Source organism: Notolepis coatsorum, assembly GCF_963971535.1.
Source record: "Notolepis coatsorum genome assembly, chromosome: 18".
NCBI classification, from domain to species: Eukaryota; Metazoa; Chordata; class Actinopteri; order Aulopiformes; family Paralepididae; genus Notolepis; species Notolepis coatsorum.
This window is the reverse complement of record NC_140182.1, coordinates 12,164,090-12,188,045: the sequence shown is the minus strand read 5'-3', so window position 1 is coordinate 12,188,045 and position 23,956 is coordinate 12,164,090. Positions and strand designations below refer to the sequence as shown.

Here is a 23,956-nt window from a genome sequence, read left to right as displayed (position 1 = left end):
TAAACTCGCCCACGACCACCATCGTTATTAGTTCAACTCCCAATCATGCTGTTTGTAATACAAAATGTAAATATATTACTTGTAAAACAAGTAAATACAGTATATTACTTATGGCTATAACATAACATGTAAAAATTTTCCTGTGGTCAAGTAGTACTTTATTTTCTGATGTTGAACCCTGACACTCTCTTCTTCCATCTCTGCAGGAACGCAGCAGTGTTGAAGGAACTCCTGGGACCAGTGGCGCTCCACAGTGTAGAGACAGAGGGAGCAGACTGACCCACGTACAGCCTAGAGAGGATCATTCTCCACTTCTCACAAACTGACCAAGTAACGATTGACAGCAACTCCACCAATCCAACTGTATTTAATTTACTACTAACTCAGATACGTCAGTCATCAGTGCTCAGACCATAGATAGATATATATATAAACACTAGATGACTCACCCGCGCTGCTGGCCAATGGAGACCGACGTTGCCACAAGGCGGCCGCCCACTCATAACATGCATGTCTATGGTGCATCATGTACTATTGAAATAACCATAGCTTGCTACATTTTCAACCGTTTGGTTTGTTAAAAACGTCAGAGATGGTAGTTATCATACTCCACACTTATAATGGACTTTCATATAAAAAAATAAATCTTCCAAGCAAGAAACATAGCCAAAAACCAAACCGTTTTGTAAATCAGTCAAGATTTCAGCGAGTTGGGGGCGGCTAGGTGGTGCAGTGGGCAAGGCGCTCACCACCAATGCAGGAGACGCTGGGTTCGAGCCCAGCTCTCCGCATTGCTATCAGCTTGGCTGGTCGTTCATACTAATACATTTGGCAGTATTAGGGGGTGGGAAGCTGATAATTAATAATTTATAATTTAGGACCTGCTCAGAGGTCATCAATCGGCACTGATGGGTGGGGATCGGACGTTGTGGACAGCGACTCCTACAGGTCGGTTGGTGCGCCTGCGCAGTAGAATCAGGAAGCGACGGGCGCGGCGTGCCCTCCAAACGCAGACCCCCGACGCTGAAACATCGCGCTGTGCAGGTGAAAAGATGCGACGGCTGCCTCCTCGAGTACCGGAGGGGACTTGTGCTATGTATGGCTTCGTCCACATTACAGCCGGCTTGTGGGAGGCATGGCCTAACAGCGTTCGAGACAGGGGAGGGTAGAATTGGACGATACGAAATTGGGATGGGAGAAAAATAGAAAATGGGAGAAAAAGTAGATAAAAAAAAAGATTTCAGCGAGTTGGGGCGCCAGGGTGGCGCACCACGTAGGGCACTTCAGTGCAACGCGGCCTTCTCGGGTTCGACTCCCGGACCCGGCGACATTTGCCGCATGTCTCCTCCCATCCTTCCTCTCGGTCTATCCAATGAAGCAATAAAAAAATGCCTTTTTTAAATAAATTTAAAATATAATTCAGCGAGTTAAGAGTATTTTTGTTGGTGCAGATAATTCACCTTAACACATTCAGTGCCAGACCCGAGATAAGTCGGGTTAACTCGCCATCGCTTGAGCGCCAAACCCAAGAAAAGTCGGGTTTTAATCGTTATTTCTTTTATTCGCTATATCCATTCATAATTCATCCATCCAGCCTGAAGGCCCTCCCATAGTCGAGCAGACTGTACACAGAGCAGACTCCGCGGAGGTCCGCGCGGACTCTTTGAGCTTTGATCTCAGCGGACAGCAGACCCACAGCAGAGTGCAAGTGCGAAGCTCCTATTTTCTGACGCGCGGACATCCGCGCCGCTGACATCCGCGCCGCTGACATGGTGTCACACAAAACGCTGCTCGGCATTTTGGTTGACATGGAACTGCATTAAATGTGACACTGCGCGAGCGATTGGTGGCGCGAGGAGAGAGATGAGCCCGTGACGCCATCGCCATCTTGTGGTAACAATGGCGCAGACAGACACTCAATTTGAGGAGAGACTTTCAACTGAAGTACAAAGGTACAGACATCTGTACGATACATCACGACCGGACTATAAAGACCATAAAAAAAAAGCCAGTAAACAGAGCAGCTCTTCTTCATCACCTGACGCCATTATTAACAGAAGTGTAAACAGCGCGAAAGAATTGTGGGAAATGTAGTAAACTGGCGCGAGAAATGTAGGAAATAGACCGTGGAAGTCCGCTGAGATCTGCTCGACTATGAAAGCTCAAAGAGTCACGCGTACCTCCGCGGAGTCTGCTCTGTGTACAGTCTGCTCGACTATGGGAGGGCCTTGATGTTATCATTGGGAATGGCTCTGAGATCGCAAACGGCCAATACCGCCGCCTATCGCCTTGCGGCTGCTATTGCACTCCATTTGAAACGATGTGGTTTGTTTTCTGGGCCGAGTTGCAGCGTGGGGGCGGGGTCTAAACACTCCGGCAAGACAAGCGCTTATAGGGATGGCATCGACGAGGGTCCCCGCCCGCCCGTTCATGTGCAATGCTGGATAACGTTGGACACACGATCGCGATCAGTATTTGGAATGGCGATCAGATAATTGGATTATTCTTTTTGCAGTACATCATAGACAAGGTAAGGACTATATGTTATAAATCTTGCGTTGATCCGATATTTATTTTCCCACGATCGCAGCGTGTCTGTAATGTACTGTGTAATGTATGCCGTTGGTGGTGATCGAAGCATAGAAACCCCCCCCCCCCCCCCCTTTCTTGCATGCATGATGAAACATAATACCGATAATCTAGCGTTGATTTCAGATTCATTATTGATCCAGGCGAGAAATGGCATGATTTATAATGAAATGCAGTAAAACGCTGTTTCGCGTCGTTTCCCGGGATTACACATAATCACTTGAAAAACTATACTCATATTCACCACGGTATAAAACGGAAATGTATGGATGAAAGAATTTTTTTTGCATGTTGACCGGAAGAAACTCACTGTGTTATTAGATCCATAGCTATAATATTTAATATAGGTTTAGCACTGCAAACACCGGCATTTATCCCCATTGAACAGAGCGCTGGCACACAACGGCCATACGCCCATAGCGACCCCTGGCGCTGAAAGTGTTAACAGAATAGTCCACCGAAGCAAGATGGAACTGTGAACTACGCTGGAGACTCCGCCTTGAGCCATCTAGTGTTTATATATATCTATGGCTCAGACACTAAGGCAGACAGACATTTTGCAAATGATGAATTCTAACAACTCGCCCCACATCACTAAGAATCCTAACAAGTAGTGCTCATCACATCATAAAGTTTAAAACAACTTAAAGGTTGTCTTCCATTTCATTCTACGGTGTTCTTAAGAACTGGATCTCAAGTCACACGCTTTTCACAATAAAAACCTTCACAAAATGTAATGGTTCCGTCGTTTGTGTGAATCACTGTTCATGACAAAATAAGCCTTCATCTTTAGGCACATGAAATAAGACAGCAAGCCACAAGCTCATGGTGACTGTTTATTATACAGTTTTTAATTCTCATCTTGACAAACATAAGCATCAACAATAACGTCATTTAATATCAATGACCCATTTTTAGTCATCTTTAGACATTCTCTTGGGGCCTGAATGACATGTACAATGAGACGTCACAGGCTGTGTCTCTGGTCCGCGGGGTCTGAGGGGACCACTGCTCACTGGTTAGAGACGTGGAGAGGAGGAAACCAGTGTGGACTGGGAATACATCCCACTGACGTTAGCTGGTATTTACAAGTCTATGGGGGGATGGGGGGGGCGAGTGAAACATGCCCACGGACCGGATCGACCACACCTGGGGGTGAGTGAAACATGCCCACAGACCAGATCGCCCACATTATGGTGGTGGGGGGGGGGTGAGTGAAACATGCCCACGGACCGGATCGACCACACCTAGGGGTGGGGGGGGGGGGGGGGGGGTGAGTGAAACATGCCCACGGACCGGATCGACCACACCTGGGGGTGAGGGAAACATGCCCACAGACCAGATCGCCCACATTATGGTGGTGGGGGGGGGGGGGGGGGTGAGTGAAACGCAGACCAGATCCGCCACGTCGCTCTAATGTCGTGTTCGGGTTTGCGATTCCTCAATCACTGTGGGAACAGGGTGGAAAGGAATCCCAAATCAGAGCATGACATGAAGGCAAAATGGCCAGGATGTGAATATGGTCCAGTGGGCATGAGTCTGGCTCACAGGTCAGCTATTGGAGAGGTGTGTGTATCATACAGAGTGGGGGGCGGGGCCTAGAGGGTGGGGGGGGTGGTAGAAGAGGGCAAAAGGTCATCTTTAAGTGGGAGAAGGTCAACAAGTCAGCACATTCAAATGTTTGTTTTCGGTTTTTTTATTGAATTTACCTTAACCAGTGTCCAACGACACACTGCAACCAGTACCAGCCAGCTGAACCAGCCGGAACCTTCTGGAGCAGGATGGAACACACATACAGACACACAGAAGACAAGCGCCCCCTCAGCTCGTAAAAACAAAGACGAGTCGCACAACGTTAGGTTCAACTTCTGTGTCTCAAACACGCCGACAATCAAACCAACAAACGCACAAAAGCTAAAGGTTCTGCACTAAGAATTCATGTTCTGTGGCTGAGTCGAACATGGCAACGTAACTCCCCTCTTCTCCAACACCGGGGGAAGTGAGCTGGTCTCCCCGTGTGACTTGGCAGGCTGTAAAGGACATGCTCGGGTCGGTTCCTATGACTGCAGTAACACTGAAGTGTGGTCCTGGGCTGCGCGAGATGCCCGGGGGGTAAGGATGTGCGAGTTCGTCGGCAGGTAAAGCAGCATGCGCTCGTGTATGACGGACTAAACTACACCTTATACAAGATAGTCAACAATATTTGCATTTTATACACTAGACTGGCGTGTTCCCACAGCGAAAAGGTAAAGCCTAGGATGAAGAGTGGGGCGACGGGGGGGAGAGGGTTGATCACCGTCTTCCTGGATGAGTCACTACTGTCCATAAACACAACATGTGGGTTCCACACCCAGCTGCTCCGAGACTGGTGGGCACACTGTTGACTGCAGGGGGAGGGGGAGAGGTGGAGGCGCTCTCTCTCTCTCTCCCTGGGAACTGGAAAAAGATAGTTGTGCGTGTCAAGTCTTGACTGGTGATGAGAGCAGTGGGACAGGAGGGTGGGTGTGTGTGTGTGTGTGTGTGTGTGCGTGTGTGTGTGTGTGTGCGTGCATGTGCGTTTGTATGTGTGTATATATATATATAGTCTTTCTACTGGTGGGCACACTGCACCCCCGGGCCGTGTGGCCCCCCCTCCTCATCAGAGCTGTCGTTGTAGGCCTCTCGCCGGGCCCCACTCCCTGATCCCACACCTCTGTCGTAGTCCTTCAGGTCCACCTCCTCCGCGTCGGCAGAGATGAGCGGGACCTCTGCGCGGGCAGGAAGCAGGTCCTCAAGCTCCTGGGAAGCAAAGCAAAAAAGAAATTGCTACAGCGAACTGTGTCTGACTCTTAACCGCCAAAACCTGCGTATGACGTATATCATGCCTCTTAGGGTACAGACCCTCACCTGCACCTTGTGTATACTGTTTATTTTTCTCATATTAAGATTTAATTGTATTGCCTATATTTATGTCTTTCTTCTATAGGGAGGTGTAGTCTGACGTCACTGGTTGTTCCACCCGTGTATAGATTCATCACTGGGAAAATGGATTATCGGCTATTGTAACAATTCTGCCGCATGAACATTGGCAAGCTTTCCATTTTTGCACAAAATGAGTTCCCTTCTACCACTAACATTATTGTTTAAGCATTTTTGGTTGAAATAAAGGTAGTTATAAGGTTTTAAATTTGTTGTAAAAAAAAAGAACTACAATTTGTTGTTCACTAGGCAGCCTGTTCAGTGCTGTCGCCTGATCCACGTCACGGCCGGCCAGCAAGCTAGCTAGCATTAACGTTACCTCGCTAAACGTACTAGACGTTAGCAATGTCTACTGTCGTTAACCATTTAAAAAATCGGGGCATGTAGAGGCGTTTCGGGACAGAGTAAAATGTGCAGGTCCTCTTCTCAGACCTGTGCACTGCATGCATCATGCCGGCTAGCAAGCTAGCAAGCAAGCTAGCTAGCTACACGTCACGGCCGGCTGATGCCACGATAGCTAACTAACGTTACAAGCTCAAAAACCTTATAACTACTACTGTCGTGTCCATAAGTTCCCTGGCAGAATACTTTGTCTGTGTGGACAAAAGTAAATAAGAACGATATATACAACGCTGTATAGCATATTCTCAAAAAAGTATACAAAGAGGAGATAACCATTTTAAATCGGGGCATGTAGAGCCCGCCGTAAAAACAATAACGTTATAAACTATACACAATATGTACAACGAAACAATGATTTACATTAGTATTTACAGTGATTTAATATGCAGTGAATACAAATAATGATAACGTGGTTGTTGCTTTTAGAAATGGTGTTTGGCTTCATCTGATAAATGGATGATCACCAGAGAGATACTAGCCACAGATTCAGGGTCAGTTATTTTCCCATTGTACGAATTGTTAAGCTTATCGAATGTAAGGGAAATCTGATCCTAGGTCTGTGACTGACTACAGGCACGAGGCTACGCTGTGGTGACGTCAGTCAGCAGCGCCAAATAGCAGTGTAGTTTCCCAGCGAACGAAAACATAAACGTTGTTATTTTGCTACCTTTACGATTAATTGCGAATATTTTCATGTTGAGCTATAGATTGTGGATAAATACGCACAGAAAGGTACACCATGCCAACGTTAACACATTGGGCGCCATGGGTTATACCCATCAATATACCCAGTCTGCCACAGTTGAAAGCCTATGGAGATGTTTACCTTCTTTGCAGGGCTATAACTTTTTTAATTGTATTGCTATATTGACATTACTATGGTCCATTCAACATCGATTATCTATCGTTCAGGATGTGGGAACGTTATATTTTTTCATTCATACATTGTTGTGTTAATACCTTCGAGAATATAAGTGTTTTTAGACAGTATAGCAGTAATTCCAAAAACGAGAGTTATAGGCCCTGACGCATATGATAGATTATCGATTGGTGTTTCTTTCCTATACACGCTATATTAAAAAATTCAAATGTATATGTAATTCCTTGATCGTCAGTAACGGCTTTATTTAGTATGGGTTGATACGTTGATCAGATGGTTTGCAGTGAAATTAATAAACAATCGGGCTGAAAATAACGTTAGTGTCCTCTTACCGTTCGCCGATGAGACTGGAGGAGAAAGATCCCAATTATTTGACGCCGGTCTCCTACATCCATTTCCGGTTTGTATGGCGCAATAAACGCCGAAATCATATCGATTATTACGTTTAGAAAGCGATCCAAATGCACTATAGTGTGTGTCTGGAGTCCCGTAAGATGTGACTGCCGGAGGGATTTCCTCGACGCACAGATCGGCACTTCCGGTTTTGGCGAGAGTGTAACTCGCCCGACCATCCACCAGGCGGCGGTATTGAGGCGTTGCAATCTCATACAGGGTCCCGCTGGAGTCCGGAGGTTGGCTGGATGAATTATAAATGCCATGGCGAAAAAATTTAATATTGATCCCAAAAACAGCGCAAGTCGTTCTTGGCGTTCAACCCATGGCGGGCAAAAACGGCATAACTCGTTCTTGGCGCAGAATGTGTTAATGCTTTATTTATCTAAAACGAGCCGATTTAGAAATAGTCAATGGGGAAATACATTAAGTGGAACAGAGGGTGGAACAGGAAAAAACGAAAATGACGTAACCACTACACCTCCCTATTACCCCGCCCATACCTGTACCTGTACCTCCCCTCCCCCATGCTGCTATGACGTCCGGAAAAGGAATTTCTTATCTTAGCTTTCCAAGGTTAATTATCAGGCTATAATTCAATATCACCTGTACCATCTTTTAATGGAATTAAATTGTGATAAAATTACAATATTGTAACGATCACTTGTTTACCCTGCAGTTCAATGCAATGAATAATAATCAGTTGGATTATTTAACAAACATAAAGCCGTTATTATGACATACAGGTGATGGTTAACTTCTGATTATCATGCTATTAATTTCTTCCAGTGCGGCCCAGCAGCTCTGGGTCGGGGTCGGGGTCGGGGGGGGGGGGGGGGGGGGTCTGAAACTCACGGTCAGTTTCTCAGGGCTGATCCAGTTGCTGTCGGGGAACTGAACGTCGAACTTGATGAACAGGTCTCCCTTCTCAAACGGGTTCCTGTACTGCGGCATCCCCTCTCCTTTCACCACCCGGATACAGCCTGAGACACACGGATACAGCCTGAGACACATGGATACAGCCTGAGACACACGGATACAGCCTGAGACACATGGATACAGCCTGAGACACACGGATACAGCCTGAGACACATGGATACAGCCTGAGACACACGGATACAGCCTGAGACACACGGATACAGCCTGAGACACACGGATACAGCCCGAGACACACGGATACAGCCCGAGACACACGGATACAGCCCGAGACACACGGATACAGCCTGAGACACACGGATACAGCCTGAGACACATGGATACAGCCTGAGACACACGGATACAGCCTGAGACACACGGATACAGCCTGAGACACACGGATACAGCCTGAGACACACGGATACAGCCCGAGACACACGGATACAGCCTGAGACACACGGATACAGCCCGAGACACACGGATACAGCCCGAGACACACGGATACAGCCCGAGACACACGGATACAGCCTGAGACACACGGATACAGCCTGAGACACACCATTGTTGTTCGTGAACAAACAGACAAATCATTAACCGTTTGTTATGTTATCGCCTCGATCAAGCTGGACAAATTAAATGATTTCTCAGTATTGCTAATTAAATTAACCGTCTACTTGAACTGGCGTCGCAGCAGAGCCAGCTGGGTGCAGCTTTATTATGGAGATGTTATGTTTTATAACCATAAGTAATATACTGTATTTTAGTTTCTGAAGGTCTGAGGGGGAATGAAGAGTATGAAGGCATATTGCAGGGGTGGCCAACCCGCGGCTCGCGAGCCGCATGCGGCTCTTTGCCCGTCAATGTGCGGCTCTTCCATCCATAATTTTTTTTTTTTTTACTTTTTTTTTTTTTATGTCACTCATTCCATAAGGATGTAGAATAAACATTGATTTTTTTTTTAAATTGTCCATTTGCATGTTCTTGGTATCTGAATCTAGGGACATATGGATCAGTGTCAGAAATAGTGTGTCTGTTACTAGGCTTGAGTAAATTGTAATGAACCAAAGGAGAATATCAATTCTATTTAAAAAAAAATATATCTTTGACTGTGAATAAGACCATGCTAAAATTGACCAGACCTCAGTACCGTTTTGTAGATACAGTACTGAATTCTGCCATCTTTTTTATAATGTACATTTCTCCACCATTTTTCATCATATTGCAACACCGTTCACAGAAAGGTAGAGAAACTAACTGCGTTCTGTTTTATGGTTTTATGGAGATAATCCCAAAAAATAAGAGAAATAAAAAAGTAAATCCAGAAGTCAGATGATTGACAGGGGCTGGTGTGCCCTGAGTCTCTTCCTTCAAAAGACTACACTCACTTTTGGCTGTGCCACTTCCTCCTGTCAATATGCGCCGGTTTCCGACTCAATGCCCTGAGATTTCTATAATCTTATATTTCACTAATAACAGTTAAAATAATTGGTAAACAAACGTAATGCTGAAAATATACACTTTTACTGTATATCTCGGGCTTAAGAGGTTAAACCTGTGAGGCCCAAATTAAAAATACATTAGCAACTTCAGAGGCCGGAGGGTGGGACATATAAACACATTTACTATCAAATAGCATTGTGAGGCTGAACAACAGGACCAATTGACTATACATGTGCTTAAAGGGGAACTATCTTATAAATGGCCTTTTTCAGTGTTTACCATTGTTTCTTAGCTATGTGGACTTATATTAATAGGATCCATGTCTCTAATTCTCATATTGGCGCATTCTTCCAATTCTCCTCTCACAATATTCACCCTCACTGAACTGAGTCATCTGAAAATGTGCATATGTGTGATGTCAGAGATTTCTCAGCTGCATATTAATGTGGCAGTTGATGTGGCAGTTGGCACCAGGCCACACAGTGGTTGGAGCCCAGCCTCAAAATGGCTTAAGATCTTGAGGTAGAAAAATGCGGTTTTTGAGTACTTGATTAGAAATACAAAACAATGCATTTTTATTTTTTTGAAAAAAACCTAGGTGTTCCATAGACTCACAGGAATTGTGTAAAAGTGCCCAAATAGTGAAAGAAATAGTAAAATAGTTCCCCTTTAAAAAATGTTAAATAATTTTTTTTTTAAATGGCTAGAAGTGATTTTGTAATTTTGTAACCGTGGGTCTCACAGGGTACTTTTAACCCTGTGAGGCCCAAATAAAAAAGACATTAGCAACTTCAGAGGCCAGAGGGTGAGACCTATAAACACATGAAGGGTGCCGTGACTGAAAAAAAAGGTTGAGAAACGCTGGTATATGGTGTGGCTCTTTGTGATACCACAGTAATTTTTGTGGCTCTTAGTCTCTGACTGGTTGGCCACCCCTGGCATATTGCATTAAATGGCTGCATTTATAAAGCACTTTACAATTTGTTCCTCACATTTTACCCATTAACTCACACATTCACACCGATGGCAGAGGCAACCATGCAAGGTGCCAACCTGCTCATCGGGAGCAATTAGGGGTTAAGTGTCTTGCTCAAGGACACTTCGACATGATGCCCGGGAGGAGCGGGAATCGAACTGGTAACCTCCGGATTACCAGACAACTGCTCTACCTCCTGAGCCACTGCCGCCCCTTACTGCAGAGTATGAAGGCATATTGCATTATTATTGCAGAGTATGAAGGCATATTGCATTATTATTACTGCAGAGTATGAAGGCATATTGCATTATTATTACTGAAGAGTATGAAGGCATATTGCATTATTACTGCAGAGTATGAAGGCATGTTGCATTATTACTGCAGAATATGAAGGCATATTGCATTATTATTGCAGAGTATGAAGGCATATTGCATTATTATTGCAGAGTATGAAGGCATATTGCATTATTACTGCAGAGTATGAAGGCATATTGCATTACTGCAGAGTATGAAGGCATATTGCCTTGTATTATTCAATTCGACGGGGTAGACCGTGTCAACTCAACTACACACCATAGTACCACAGTATTTCACAGGCCACGGTTATGTTCTCTAGTACAGTAGGTTTCAGATGCATCAAAATCTTCGTTGATTCTATTAGTAATGTTTTCAGCTCTTATCCAGTCAGTCCAGCATTGTTAAAAAAAAGACTAAAATAATGAGGTACAATCCGAGTACATACATGACGAACACATGATGAATCATAGTACATGATGAATACATGATGAATCATAGTACATGATGAATACATGAGGACATGATGAATCTACATACATGATGAATACATAATGAATTCTTGGCACAACATTCTATTGTCCTGCGATCAGAAAAGCAGGTGTTTTGAAAGGAGAGAGACCTCTCTATGACTAGGCTCTATGACCTTCCCAGGTACTTGACAGTTTATCTGGCTCTATGACCTTCCCAGGTGGGTACTTGACAGTTTACCTGGCTCTATGACCTTCCCAGGTGGGTACTTGACAGTTTACCTGGCTCTATGACCTTCCCAGGTGGGTACTTGACAGTTTACCTGGCTCTATGACCTTCCCAGGTGGGTACTTGACAGTTTACCTGGCTCTATGACCTTCCCAGGTGGGTACTTGACCAGCAGCTGGCGGGTGTCGAGGTGAGTGACAGTCATCTGAAAGCCACAGAGCGCCTCCACCAGACCTACACGCTGAGTCATGTGCAGGTCGCTGGCGTCACGGCGGAACTCCTGGAGTGGAGGAAAAGGGACTCATGTCATTTCCCACAATGTTTACAAAAGGTGCAGATCAGATATATTTAGAATCAGAAAGGTCTTTATTGCCAAGTAGTTTACACATACAAGGAATTTCGAATGGTCGTTTGGTGCGACATTAACGGACAGACAAACGGTAGAATAAAATAAAATGTAAGTAAAATAAAATATAAACATAGGGGAGCTCCAGTAGCTCACCGCGTACCTCGGACGCTATTTCGGCGTCGGGGACAACCGTGCGCGTCACGGATCTGGGGTACACGAGTTCGACTCCCGGACTCGCCGTATTTTCTCAGAGTGTCTTTCCCCCGATCTATACCCCATTCAACCTGTTTCTGTCGGTCATGCTTGACCAGAAAAAGCGATAAACGCTAAAAGAACCAGCTGACTGGTCAAAGTTTAAAAAAATAAAAATAAACATAAACACATTTAAAATAGAAGTACAATAAAACAGAATATAATTATAAAATTAAATAGGCCAGGGCTGTACAATTGTGCACGATGTGGTCAAGTATATACACTAATTAGAATAAAAATAACAATACAGTGGGATGGAATATTTAACAGGGCTGTGCAATTGAGCAGTAATGTACAGTGAAGTATGAACAAGTATGAAGAGTTTGAGTGTATATATACAAATATATAGTCCAGTAAAAGGGTGTGTTAGATGAGGGTCTGTAGTCCCTACTGGTTCTATTATATGTAGTGATGCACTGATGTGAAAATTGTGGCCGATACCGATAACCGATATTAATATTGCTGTTCTGGCCAATACCGATATTTACCGATGTCGATATCTCTGTATAGAAAACACTTTTTTATGATAATAAAATAAAGAGCTATTTTCCAAAGCGCATTTTTTATTTTTATTTTACTTTTGTAACTTATTTTCAGAAGTGACTGATATTTTGAAACTATTTAAGACCAAAACATGTTAAAAAAATGTAAATAAAAAACAATATATTTTTTTAAATATCGGTCCTATCTTGATATCGGACCAATACCGATACTTCATATCGGCGGCCGATATATCGTGCATCACTAATTATACGTTAAAATAAAAACATGCCCCCAGCTGTACCTCGTGCTCCTTCTCCTGCAGCACCAGGACAATGTCCCCTGGCTCGGTGCCCGGCGCCTGGTCCGCCTCCCCGGAGAACGTGATCTTCTGGCCATGTCTCATGCCTTTGTCCACATGCACCTCAAGCAGCTTGGTCTCTTTGGAGACCTTACGACCCTCACACTTCTTACAGCGGTCCTTCTCGTTTATCACCTCACCTACACACACACGTAAATGTTGTATCCATAAGAATGGAGAGTAGCAGTTCTCCACTACGGATACAGATTCTGGGTACTATGCATTAGGTCAGGGGTTCTCCACTACGGATACAGATTCTGGGTACTATGCATTAGGTCAGGGGTTCTCCACTACGGATACAGATTCTGGGTACTATGCATTAGGTCAGGGGTTCTCCACTACAGATACAGATTCTGGGTACTATGCATTAGGTCAGGGGTTCTCCACTGCTGATACAGATTCTGGGTACTATGTATTAGAGCAGGGGTTCTCAAACTTTTTTTATACCACAACCCCATTTTATTTTGGATTTTTTTTGGCGACCCCACACTTAATGTATCGCGTCATTTCAACGTGGAATTCAGGAATATCAAAATAAAAGCACACGTTTAACTTGATCATGCATATTTATTAGAAAATGTAATTAACAATACACATTTATAAAACAAGGCATATTTAGTTCAAATATGTTGCCAGAACAATTTATATTTTTTTAACTTGCCAATGCGCCTACTAGGGGTGGGACGATACATCGATCCAGATCGATATATCGATCTATTATCAATAATCAAATAGGATCGATGCAACGTAAAAAGATCGATTCATATTGCGATACTCTTATTTTGAAAATCCGGCGAGTCGTATCCGCCCAGTATTGTGAAACGCCGTGTAGCTCTGTACAGCAGAACAGGGCTACAGAGCGCCTATTTTGCTACCCGATATAAGTCTGTTTTCTCCCGCAACGGGTCAAATGCATCTAACATGCTTTGCATCGTCGCCATTCCTTTATGCCCACGTCGCGTGTGCAGACCTAAATTACCGTTACGTTAGCTGCTTAAGCTAACTAAGCTAAGCAGCTAACCGTGAGAGAACAGGAAGAGACTAGTGATGTTAAGATTCACAGATTCGCATCGGTGCACCGGCATAAACTTTCACGATGCGAGTGCACTGGTGGAATAAGTGCGCATCGGCTAGAATCCAAGTTGAACTCGCGATGCATCTTGTTGTAGCGTCTTTGCATCGGTCAAAACCGATTCATTCATATAATTTCCTCTCATCCACTTCTGTCAGCACACAGCAGATACTATCTTTGCTTCGCTACTACAGAAGGCGAGAGCCGCGTCACAGTTATCAACAAACAGTGGAAGTCGACGAGGACCAACTGGCTAACGCTAGTAGCTGCTGGTTAACGTTAGCCGTTCAGCTAACGCTAAACTACAGTATCTAACTAACTAACGTGACTCTGCAACACCAGTTCCATTAGTGAGGAAATGGGGGGGGGGGGGTATATTGACGACGCTTGACAACAGGTTCAAAGATAACTTCACATTTATTGGCAATTCGTTTCTTTATATCGCTTCCTCCAGCCAGGTTCAAACTGTGTTGTTGACAAAATGCCATCATGGTGTGATGGTCAGCTACGGAGCATCAGAACGCTCAAACGTGCGCTCTCTCTCTCTATCTCTCTCTCTACGTTCAATGATTTAAAGTGGCCAAACGTTATAATATAAATACTAACTGGATAGTTGATGATAAACATTTAATTTCATTATCTGAAATATTATAAAATCATTAAGTCTGCTATAAGCTATATTGTCTCACAGTAGTGTGTATATATACATTGTGTGTGTGTGTGTTTTTAGCTAAAGTGGATAGAAAACACAGTACTGTGCAAAAATCTTAGGCACGCAATAGTTTTTATATAAATTGTCTTACAGTAGATTATTTGATTTTTAATAATAATTGGTGCTGTCAGGCGATTAAAAAAAATCTAATTAATTACAGGATTTGTAATGAATTAATCGCATTTTAATCGCATAACCATTTTATGCCTGATATTCTATATTCTATAATCATATTTCAAATTGCATGTGTCCGGATGGCAGAATTCAGTACTGTATCTACAAAACCTTCTGATTAATCATATTTCATCTATTAATTTGCTTAGATTTTTCAGGTCTGGTCAATTTGAGCAGTGTTATTCACAGTCAAAGATACAAACAATTTAATTGATATTCTCATTTGGTTCATTACATTTTACTCAAGCCTAGTAACAGACACAGTATTTCTGACACTGGGAATACATTGCCTGAGATCCATAGATGTCCCTAGAATCAGATACTAAGAACATGCAAATGGACCATATAAAAAACAAGTCTGTAAATGTGTATTCTACGTTCTTATGGAATGAATGAGATTTAAATATAAAAAAAAAAAAAAAAAAAAAAAAAAAAAAATTAGTTAATTTTCATAACGCGATAATTTGCTGTGTAATTAATTAATCTAATTAACGCGATAAACTGACAGCCCTAATAATAATATAAGCTGTATAAGGAATACAACCAAATCCTCTGTCATACCATAAAATTGTATCATTATTTTGCATCGTGTTGAATCGCATCGTATCCCCCCGAATCGCATTATGTTGAATCAAATCGTATCGAATCGTATCGAACACAGGGGTGAATCGTATCGCATCGCCCGGTGCTTAAAATGTATCGTTAATGTATCGTATCGTTGGCACCGTATCGAGATGCGCATCGCATCGGCCTCAGTGATGGAGATGCACATCCCTAGAAGAGACTGGGGAAGGAAGAGAGTGCGGCATTCAACCTTTCTGTGTGTGGGGACTGGGGGAGGGGCATTCTGTGTGTGCGTTTGAAAAGACCAGATGAAGTCAGGAGTATTATTATATTGATATTATTTACTGAGGATGGACAGATAATGTTGATATTTAAACATGAATACATAATAAATTCATGATCACCATGCAACATAAAACAATTGTAGGAACAGTTTGGGAGAGGGAGGGGTTTTGAGTTCCAAAACATTTTACTTAAAGTTTAAAGCTCAATATATAAAAACTTGGCACTTTACAGTGAACAGGAGGTCTATTTGTATTAAAAACAATAGATTGTTTTTCATTTAAATGTCTGGAAGAGCTCAAAAATAAAAACGTCAAAATTGATATTTCCGTAGCCTTTTTTTAGTTGATCAGATTGTGACAGATTGTTAAATAGGCACATAATATCGTCTCATATCAATCGCAGGCACCTGAATGGAATCGTATCGTGGCAGACTTTGTGATATCGGCAAATATCGTATCGTTGTCCAAAGAATCGATATCGTATCGTGATGAAACTGGTGATTCCCACCCCTAGCGCCTACCCACAACCCCATTTTGGCTTGCGACCCGTAGTTTGAGAACCGCTGTATTAGGTATTGGCCAATAGGGCCAGTCAGCATCATGTCAGTTTACAATTCAAAGCAACACCCCTTGTCCTCAAAGCCACACCCCTTGTACGCAAAAGCCACACCCCTTGTCCTGCATGCATTTCTACTTTCCGTAGCCGCATTTCTGGCAGACGCTCTCTTGATTGGCCGACGCCAGATTCTACACTGGTTAAGCTTAGGCAATCTTCGAAGTTGGTTAAGGTTAGGCAAGTTCTTTCGACGGTTAAGCTTAGGCACTCTTTCGAAGTTGGTTAAGGTTAGAGTTTGTCTTGCATGGCGATAGAACGCCAGGTAGTTTGCAGGCTGTTTGACGTGGAAATGGGCAAAGACACAGCTCGTCACGCTATTGGGCGCACATGTCACATGACCAGAAACGTCTGCCAGAAATGCGGCTACGGAAAGTATAGACGTGTCCTGCATGTGACTTGGATTCATTATCCTGGCTGTTAAGGAGTCTTGTGTGGTTTCTATTGAGACCATTTGGATATCTTGAGGTGAGAAGTCAAGGGACCCATTTAGCTTAAAATAGCTTGATTTTGGAGCTAAATCTACCTCCTTTGCCAGTAAGCATGACATGGCTATTATTCCTCAAGATCTAGTTTCATAAGATACCAGTATATTCGCTCTAGATCCAAGAATGAGCCTGCTAGAGCCCTTTAAAGATGGCTTATCAAACTTAATAGCTTGCCAATGGGTAACCACAGGCAACATCAATCTCGGTCCCCCAAATGGTAGGCGGAGTTTCCAGCACCCAACATGCTTTGATCTTTAGGATGTTACAAGTGGGTCTTTGTATTTTGTAATGAGGGGAAACATACCTAGTTATGAGTGTTTATATTATCTGAACACGGCAGTGTTTTCACAGGGATGTTACCTTCTCTGTAAGAGTGTTTGTTTTATCTGAACGCGGCAGTGTTTTCACAGGGATGTTACCTTCTCCGTTGCAGTCCGTGCAGACAGACTGCATCTGTTGGACCATGCCAGGGGCCAGCTGTCTGATCATGATCCTCATGCCTCGTCCTCTGCAGGCCACACACTTCTGGACAGCTCCTGCCTTGCCCCCCTGACTGGAAAGACAAGAGATAGAAAGTCACTCAAAAGTACCCAACAAGAGAAATATTTTTATTACAAATGACAGATTAATTTGAGTTTTCACCGATCTTCCAACACATGGAATACCCGTCAACTGACCGACTCTGAAAGTTCTTCATTCTTTTGCAGCATTTAAAGTATGATCTCCGACCACTGTGCGTCAACTTGTAACTGTCTCGGTAGACGTTTGGTTTATTCTTGTTTATTGTGTCTATATGTATGAAATTGATACTGATAAACTGTGTCTTGTTTCGTAAGCGTGTCGTCGCTGTAAATGAGGGTAACCTCAGTGTTGGAAAAAAAAGTTTGAAGTTAAATCAAATACATTTCAGTGGATTCAATAAAGACTCACCCATTACAGGAAGCACACAGGACATTCTTGCTGAGTTGCAGTTTGGTGGTCTTGCCGTTGTACAGGTCTTCTAGAGAGACTCTGCCAGATGAAGAGGTATTGTTAGAGTGCTGACCAGCTTCCCCCCTTCCACCCACAGACTAAAGAAGATCCTGAGCGTGTAAAAACTCACTTGAGGGGGTGCACCATGTCCTCGCCTCTCCTCCGGCCTCCAACGCGTCCTCCTCTGCCCCCCTGTCCCCCCATGAACCCAAACAGACCTCCTCCGAATATGTGTGAGAAGATATCGTCCATGCCGGGCCCCCCGCCCCCTCCCTCCCGCAGCCCCTGCTCTCCATAGCGGTCGTAGAGATCCTTCTTCTCTGGGTTGGTCAGCACCTCGTATGCAAAACTGATCTCCTTAAACTGGAACCGGGAGGTGAATGAATGAAAACATTATTTAACAGATTGCAGAATGGGGTACAATACAGTACGGCTCAATACACACAATTGTTAAGGGGATGCAGACCAGAGAAAGACGTTTGTCTTGTTTACATCAGGGTCCACCCATTTTCAATTCATACAAATAAGTACACACAAGTGACAGGGGATGCCATTTTTATTTTTTCCTCAATGGATGTTTTCACCTCGGTTAAAGATAACCATAGCGATGTGTTGTGTGCTAGTGTCTCCTTGATCCTAAATAAAGTATAAAGGTGTATATATCCTAAGTAAAATAAAGGAGGTAGGTCAATGAAAGCCAGTTAGTTATTGTGTCAATAAATAAACCTAGTGCCTCATAACCTTAGATTCGATTATACTTTATTGTTTTGATTGATTGAAAACGTTATTAACAGATTGCAGAATGGGTACAATACAGTACAGCTCAATACACACAATTGTTATGGGGATGCAGACCAGAGAAAGACTTACGTCTTGTTTACATCAGGGTCCCCCATTTTCAATGCATCAGGACATATATGACATACAAATAGACAGTACTGCTACATCTATACATTTATGACATACCAGATTTGCAAATACAGTACTGTTTGTGATACAAAAAGAGTCCAGAAAAGAGAGTATATACATTTGACGTAAAAACTGTACATTGGGGGAGGTTGGGTAGGTGGGGTGGTGTTGGGTGGGCTGTACATTGGAGGTGGTTGGGTGGGTGGGGGTGGGTAGGAGGGGTGGGTGGGGAACACTGTACAAGCAAAACTGTACATTGGAATATTGACAAAACCATACTTGGTCATTTACTGTACATTGGAGGGGGTTGGGTTAGGACATTTACAGGGGCCAGTTTCTAATTGCAGTAGGTATTCTTTGCGAGTGGTTTTGAAAGTGGGTAGTGATGGGCGGCCACGTGGTGCAGTGGGCAAGGCGCTCACCACGAATACTGGAGGCTGGGCTCAAACAGATCATCTCCCTGTTCAAGCCCAGCGCTCCACATTGCTTTCAGTTTAGCTGGTCGTCTGCAATAATACACATTGGCAGTATTAGGGGGAGGGAAACTGATGGGTGGGGATCGGGCGTTGTGGACAGCGACTCCTACAGGTCGGTTGGTGCGCCTGCGCAGTAGAATCAGGAAGCGACGGGGGCGGGGCCCCTCCAAAGCCCAGACCCCCGACGCTGAAAGGTCGAGCCCATTCTGCAATCTGTTAATACAGTTTTCAATCAATCAATCCGATACTCGAGGTAACAGCAGTCGCATCTTTCCACCTGCGACTGCTGTTACCTCGAGTATCGGATTGATTGATTGAAAACTGTATTAACAGATTGCAGAATGGGTACAATACAGTACAGCTCTCGGAGGGGACTCGTGCTATGTATGACTTAGTCCACATTGCAGCCGGCTTGTGGGAGGCATGAAACAGCGTTCAAAAGACAGGGGAGGGTTGAATTGGACGATACGAAATTGGGATGGGAGAAAAATAGAAATGGGGAGAAAAAGTGGATCAAAAAAAATTAAGTGGGTAGTGATTCACATTCCTTGTCACCTCCTACCTTGTCTCCAGCATCAGGGTTCTTGTCGGGGTGGTATTCTTTAGCCAGTTTGCGGTAGGCCTGTGAGGAGGAGGAATATAAATAACGTTATAACATCATTTATCTCCAGGCTGTGAGTTAGTTAGCAGCCAACTCTGTTATCTATCTGGTGGCGAGTGAGCCTGGTTGTTGTGGCCCAAGAAGAAGAAGCCCGTTTATATCAAGTGCGTATATCTAGCAAGCTACCGTCAGCTACCTCACTAGTGTAACGGATCAGCTGCATGAGGGGCATGTGTTATTATTATTACTGTCAAAAAGAAAACCGTGACACAACGCAGAGGCTAAAACAGTCGCACTGGTAAAAACGGAAGATTGATTGATTGAAAACGTTATTAACAGATTGCAGAATGGGTACAATACAGTACGGCTCAATACACACACAATTGTTAAGGGGATGCAGACCAGAGAAAGACGTTCGTCTTGTTTACATCAGGGCCCACCCATTTTCAATTCATAGTGAATAGGGCTCGAAAAACGTCAAGAGTATTCCATCATTTACGTCTGTCAACTGTACATTTTAGTCATTTAGGGACAGTGGCACCCCATCAACATGATCAGATTAAAGATTTAAACATCCCACGACACACAGTAATAAACACAATCGGTTTTATTTCCCTGCATCGTGTCGTAGCTACATTGTTTAACGTTTTTACTGTTGTTAGCTGCCGTTAGCTTGTTTACTAGCAGTCTGACCAGGCAGAGAGACAACCGGTTAAGCTAGCTAGCTGCACATCAAACACCGCATTCTGACGTTTCCCCTGCGGATCCGCAGTTATCATGTGAAGAAACACACAAAGATATGATGATGATCGTCAGATCATAATAAGATACCGTCCATGTTCTCCTCGCATCATCCACCGCAGCAGCAGCAGCTTGGCTACCGTTGCTACGGGTCTCTTTTAGTTAGTTAGCCAGCTAGCTAACGTTATAGCTAATTAAACTTGGGCCTCCGCTGGTCGTGTTCTTCTATTTTATATGTCAGGGTTGACATATAATAATCACACACACACGCGTTCTTCTTTACTGTGGATATATGTACCTTCTTCAGTTCATTTTCAGAGGAAGATGGCGAAACTCCCAGGATGTCGTACAGTTTAGTGTCCACCACGTTCGCCATTTTGCTAACCGCCGGCTCAACAGAGAGAGAGACAGAGACCTTCTGCGGGAGGAGAGCGAGAGCCTGCCTGGGCGAGCCGGCCGTGACGTCACACGCACTGCGTCAACATCGTGTCAGCTGACGAACATCAAAGGGATTTATCACTTAAAGGGAGTAAGGTGCTGTGGTATTTTTTTGTTACAATAACTGGTCTGACATGTTTACATTTTTAGTCATTTAGCTGCTGACGCTTTTATCCAAAGCGACTTACAAGTTCTGTACGACAAGTCATCAGGAAGGGCACAGCTCTATCAGCTGAGTAACAATGTTCATCAAAGTGTTGAGTGCTACAGTGTAGGTTAGTTTATTAGGACAAGTGCACGACAGTAAGGTTAGTTAGGGTTAGATTTTTTTTCCCAGATAATGGTTGAAGAAGTGCGTCTTTAGTCGACGGCGAAAGATTGGACGGGTTTCGGCTGTCCTAACTGGGGTGGGTAGTTCATTCCACCATTGTGGGGCAAGGACTGAGAATAGGCGACTTCTCTTTGATGACCCTCCCGGAGCTTGTATAGGAGTGATTGATTGATTGATTGAAAACTGTATTAACAGATTGCAGAATGGGTACAGTACAGTTCAATACATACAATTGTTAAGGGGATGCAGACCAGAGAAAGACTTTCGTCTTGTTTACATCAAGGTCCCCCATTTTCAATTCATCATAACATATGACACACACAACATACAGATAGTGTGGGATAAAATCAATTTTTAATGTCCCTAGATACATTTATTCACGTCTTCCTATTATCAGGTCTCAGCCTGTATTTATTTGAGCATGTCTGTGGCCAAACTGAGGTGTCAAAATCTATTTGTTACCGGAAGGGTCACTGCAGCTGTTGCTAAAAAGCCACACAGCCCCACAGGCCCAAGAACTGACGAGGTGAGGTGACGGTTTTGGCTGACCACTGACCAGGGAGCATTGTCAGGATCTAGAATAATGTATAATATCTATGAATCAATCCATTTATCTATTGTAAGAACCATAAAATATCTACAAATGTGTGTACCAGTAAAATGTGTTATTATATTATATGGTATTAAAACAAGCCTATGTGTTACCATGACCCCAGCTGTCTGAAACTACCAGGAGACAGATGTAATTCTATATCCTTGTAATTTCAACTGTTTACCTTATATAGACATAGTTTAAAGCCACCTTTCCTAGAGGCTAATCTTTCCTGTGACAAAATGGCATCCAATGTAATAAAAAAAAGTCAACCAACGAACGCGATTCTTGTACCGGATCTCCTCTCTGGTAAACAAGAATACCCTGAAGACTCTAGCAGGAGCACTCATTCAAGGGTACTACGACTATGCTTGCACCTCATGGTACCAAAGCACCTCAAAGGCACTAAAAAACAAATTACAAACATCTCAAAACAAGCTAGTCAGACTACTACTTGACCTGACTCCTAGAACCCACCTCACCCCTGCCCACTTTGACAACCTAGGATGGCTTAGAGTAGACGACAGAGTACAGCAACTTGCAATGGGCCTGGTCTACAAGATACACTACACGACCAAGGTACCCATGTACAACATGTCAAAATACTTCCCAAAGGTCAGTGAATACCACGATCACAACACCAGAGGGAGCTCCACAAATCATGTAAAACCCAGATTCGGCTCAAACAAGGGACTAAACACGTTTCGCAATTATGCCACATCAATGTGGAACGCCCTACCTAAAGCTGTAAAGGAATGTGAATCACTACCCACTTTCAAAAACACTCTCAAAAAACACCTACGTGAGACTGCAATTCGAAACTGGCCCCTACAAATGTCCTAACCTAGGTGTACAGTAAATGACCAAGTAAGGCTTTGTCAGTATTCCAATGTACAGTGTAAAATGTGTGTGTGTGTGTGCCCCTACCCAACCCCCCCCCCCCCCACCTCCAATGTACAGCCCTCACCCAACCCACCCAACCCCACCCCACCCATCCAACCTCCTCCAATGTACAGTTTCTACGCCAAATGTATATACACTCCTTTTCTGGACACTTTTGTATCACAAACAGTACTGTATTTGCAAATCTGATATGTCATAAATGTATAGATGTAGCAGTACTGTCTATCTGTATGTCATGTATGTCATATATGTTATGATGAATTGAAAAATGGGGGACCCTGATGTAAACAAGACGAAAGTCTTTCTCTGGTCTGCATCCCCTTAACAATTGTATGTATTGAGCTGTACTGTACTGTACCCATTCTGCAATCTGTTAATAAACTTTTCAATCAATCAATCAAAACCTCATTCGCTCAGAACACCAACCAGCTGACTATAAAATTACAATGTGATGGGTGGCCGCGGGGACACTTCTGCTGTGCCCTCACCAAGCTAAGTAGAACTGTCCACTCTCAGCTGTTTGTGTAAATACTCTGTAATATTGAATATTCACTCTGTAATAAATATTTGATTGCTAACACCCTCTCCTCATCTTTCAAGGTCAATAAAAGAATGAATGAATGAATGAAAACTTTATTTAACAGATTGCAGAATGGGTTCAATACAGTACGGCTCAATACACACAATTGTTAAGGGGATGCAGACCAGAGAAAGACGTTTGTTTTGTTTACATTAGACAAACGTAACGCCGGTACGTTTACATGCACCGGCATTGCATATGAAGGGGGGGGGGGGGGGGGGGGGGGGGGGGCAGCATAGCAGATGTAACGTTGTAAAGGCTAGTCCTGCCGAAGTATTTAAACCCCGCCCGCACGGCTCAGATCGGCCCTGAAAAGAAACTACACCATTTCTAATAGAGTGCAATACCGGCTGGAAGGCGTAGGCGGCGGTATTTGCCCTTTTGCGAGCTCAGACCCATTTCCAATGATAACATCAGGCTGGATGGATGAAAAATGAATGGATATAGGTGCGACCAGGTAGCGCAGCGGACTAAGCGCCTGTCTACCACCGCAGAGACACTGGTATCGAATCCAGCTG

At 43.7% G+C, this 23,956-nt stretch overlaps 1 protein-coding gene across 1 annotated transcript; it reads right to left on the bottom strand.

The window, feature by feature from the left end:
- Positions 1–3,412: 3,412 nt before the first annotated feature.
- dnaja2b (DnaJ heat shock protein family (Hsp40) member A2b) lies at positions 3,413–21,021 on the bottom strand. The gene is made up of 9 exons (XM_084334426.1): positions 20,893–21,021; positions 19,815–19,874; positions 17,998–18,230; positions 17,826–17,906; positions 17,315–17,448; positions 12,932–13,128; positions 11,682–11,826; positions 8,078–8,205; positions 3,413–5,367 (listed from the first exon to the last, which is right to left on the bottom strand). The coding sequence occupies exons 1-9, from the start codon at positions 20,968–20,970 to the stop codon at positions 5,179–5,181; spliced, it is 1,245 nt and encodes a 414-aa protein (XP_084190552.1). The 5' UTR covers positions 20,971–21,021; the 3' UTR covers positions 3,413–5,178.
- Between the last annotated feature and the right edge of the window lie 2,935 nt (positions 21,022–23,956).

Coding starts and splice junctions, on each gene's coding strand:
- dnaja2b (XM_084334426.1), bottom strand. CDS start 20,970: ATGGCGAACGTGGTGGACACTAAACTGTACGACATCCTGGGAGTTTCG. Junction 18,231..19,814: donor ACCCTGATGCTGGAGACAAG/GTAGGAGGTGAC, acceptor TCCCGGTTCCAG/TTTAAGGAGATCAGTTTTGC. Junction 11,827..12,931: donor TGCAGGAGAAGGAGCACGAG/GTACAGCTGGGG, acceptor CCTCCACTCCAG/GAGTTCCGCCGTGACGCCAG.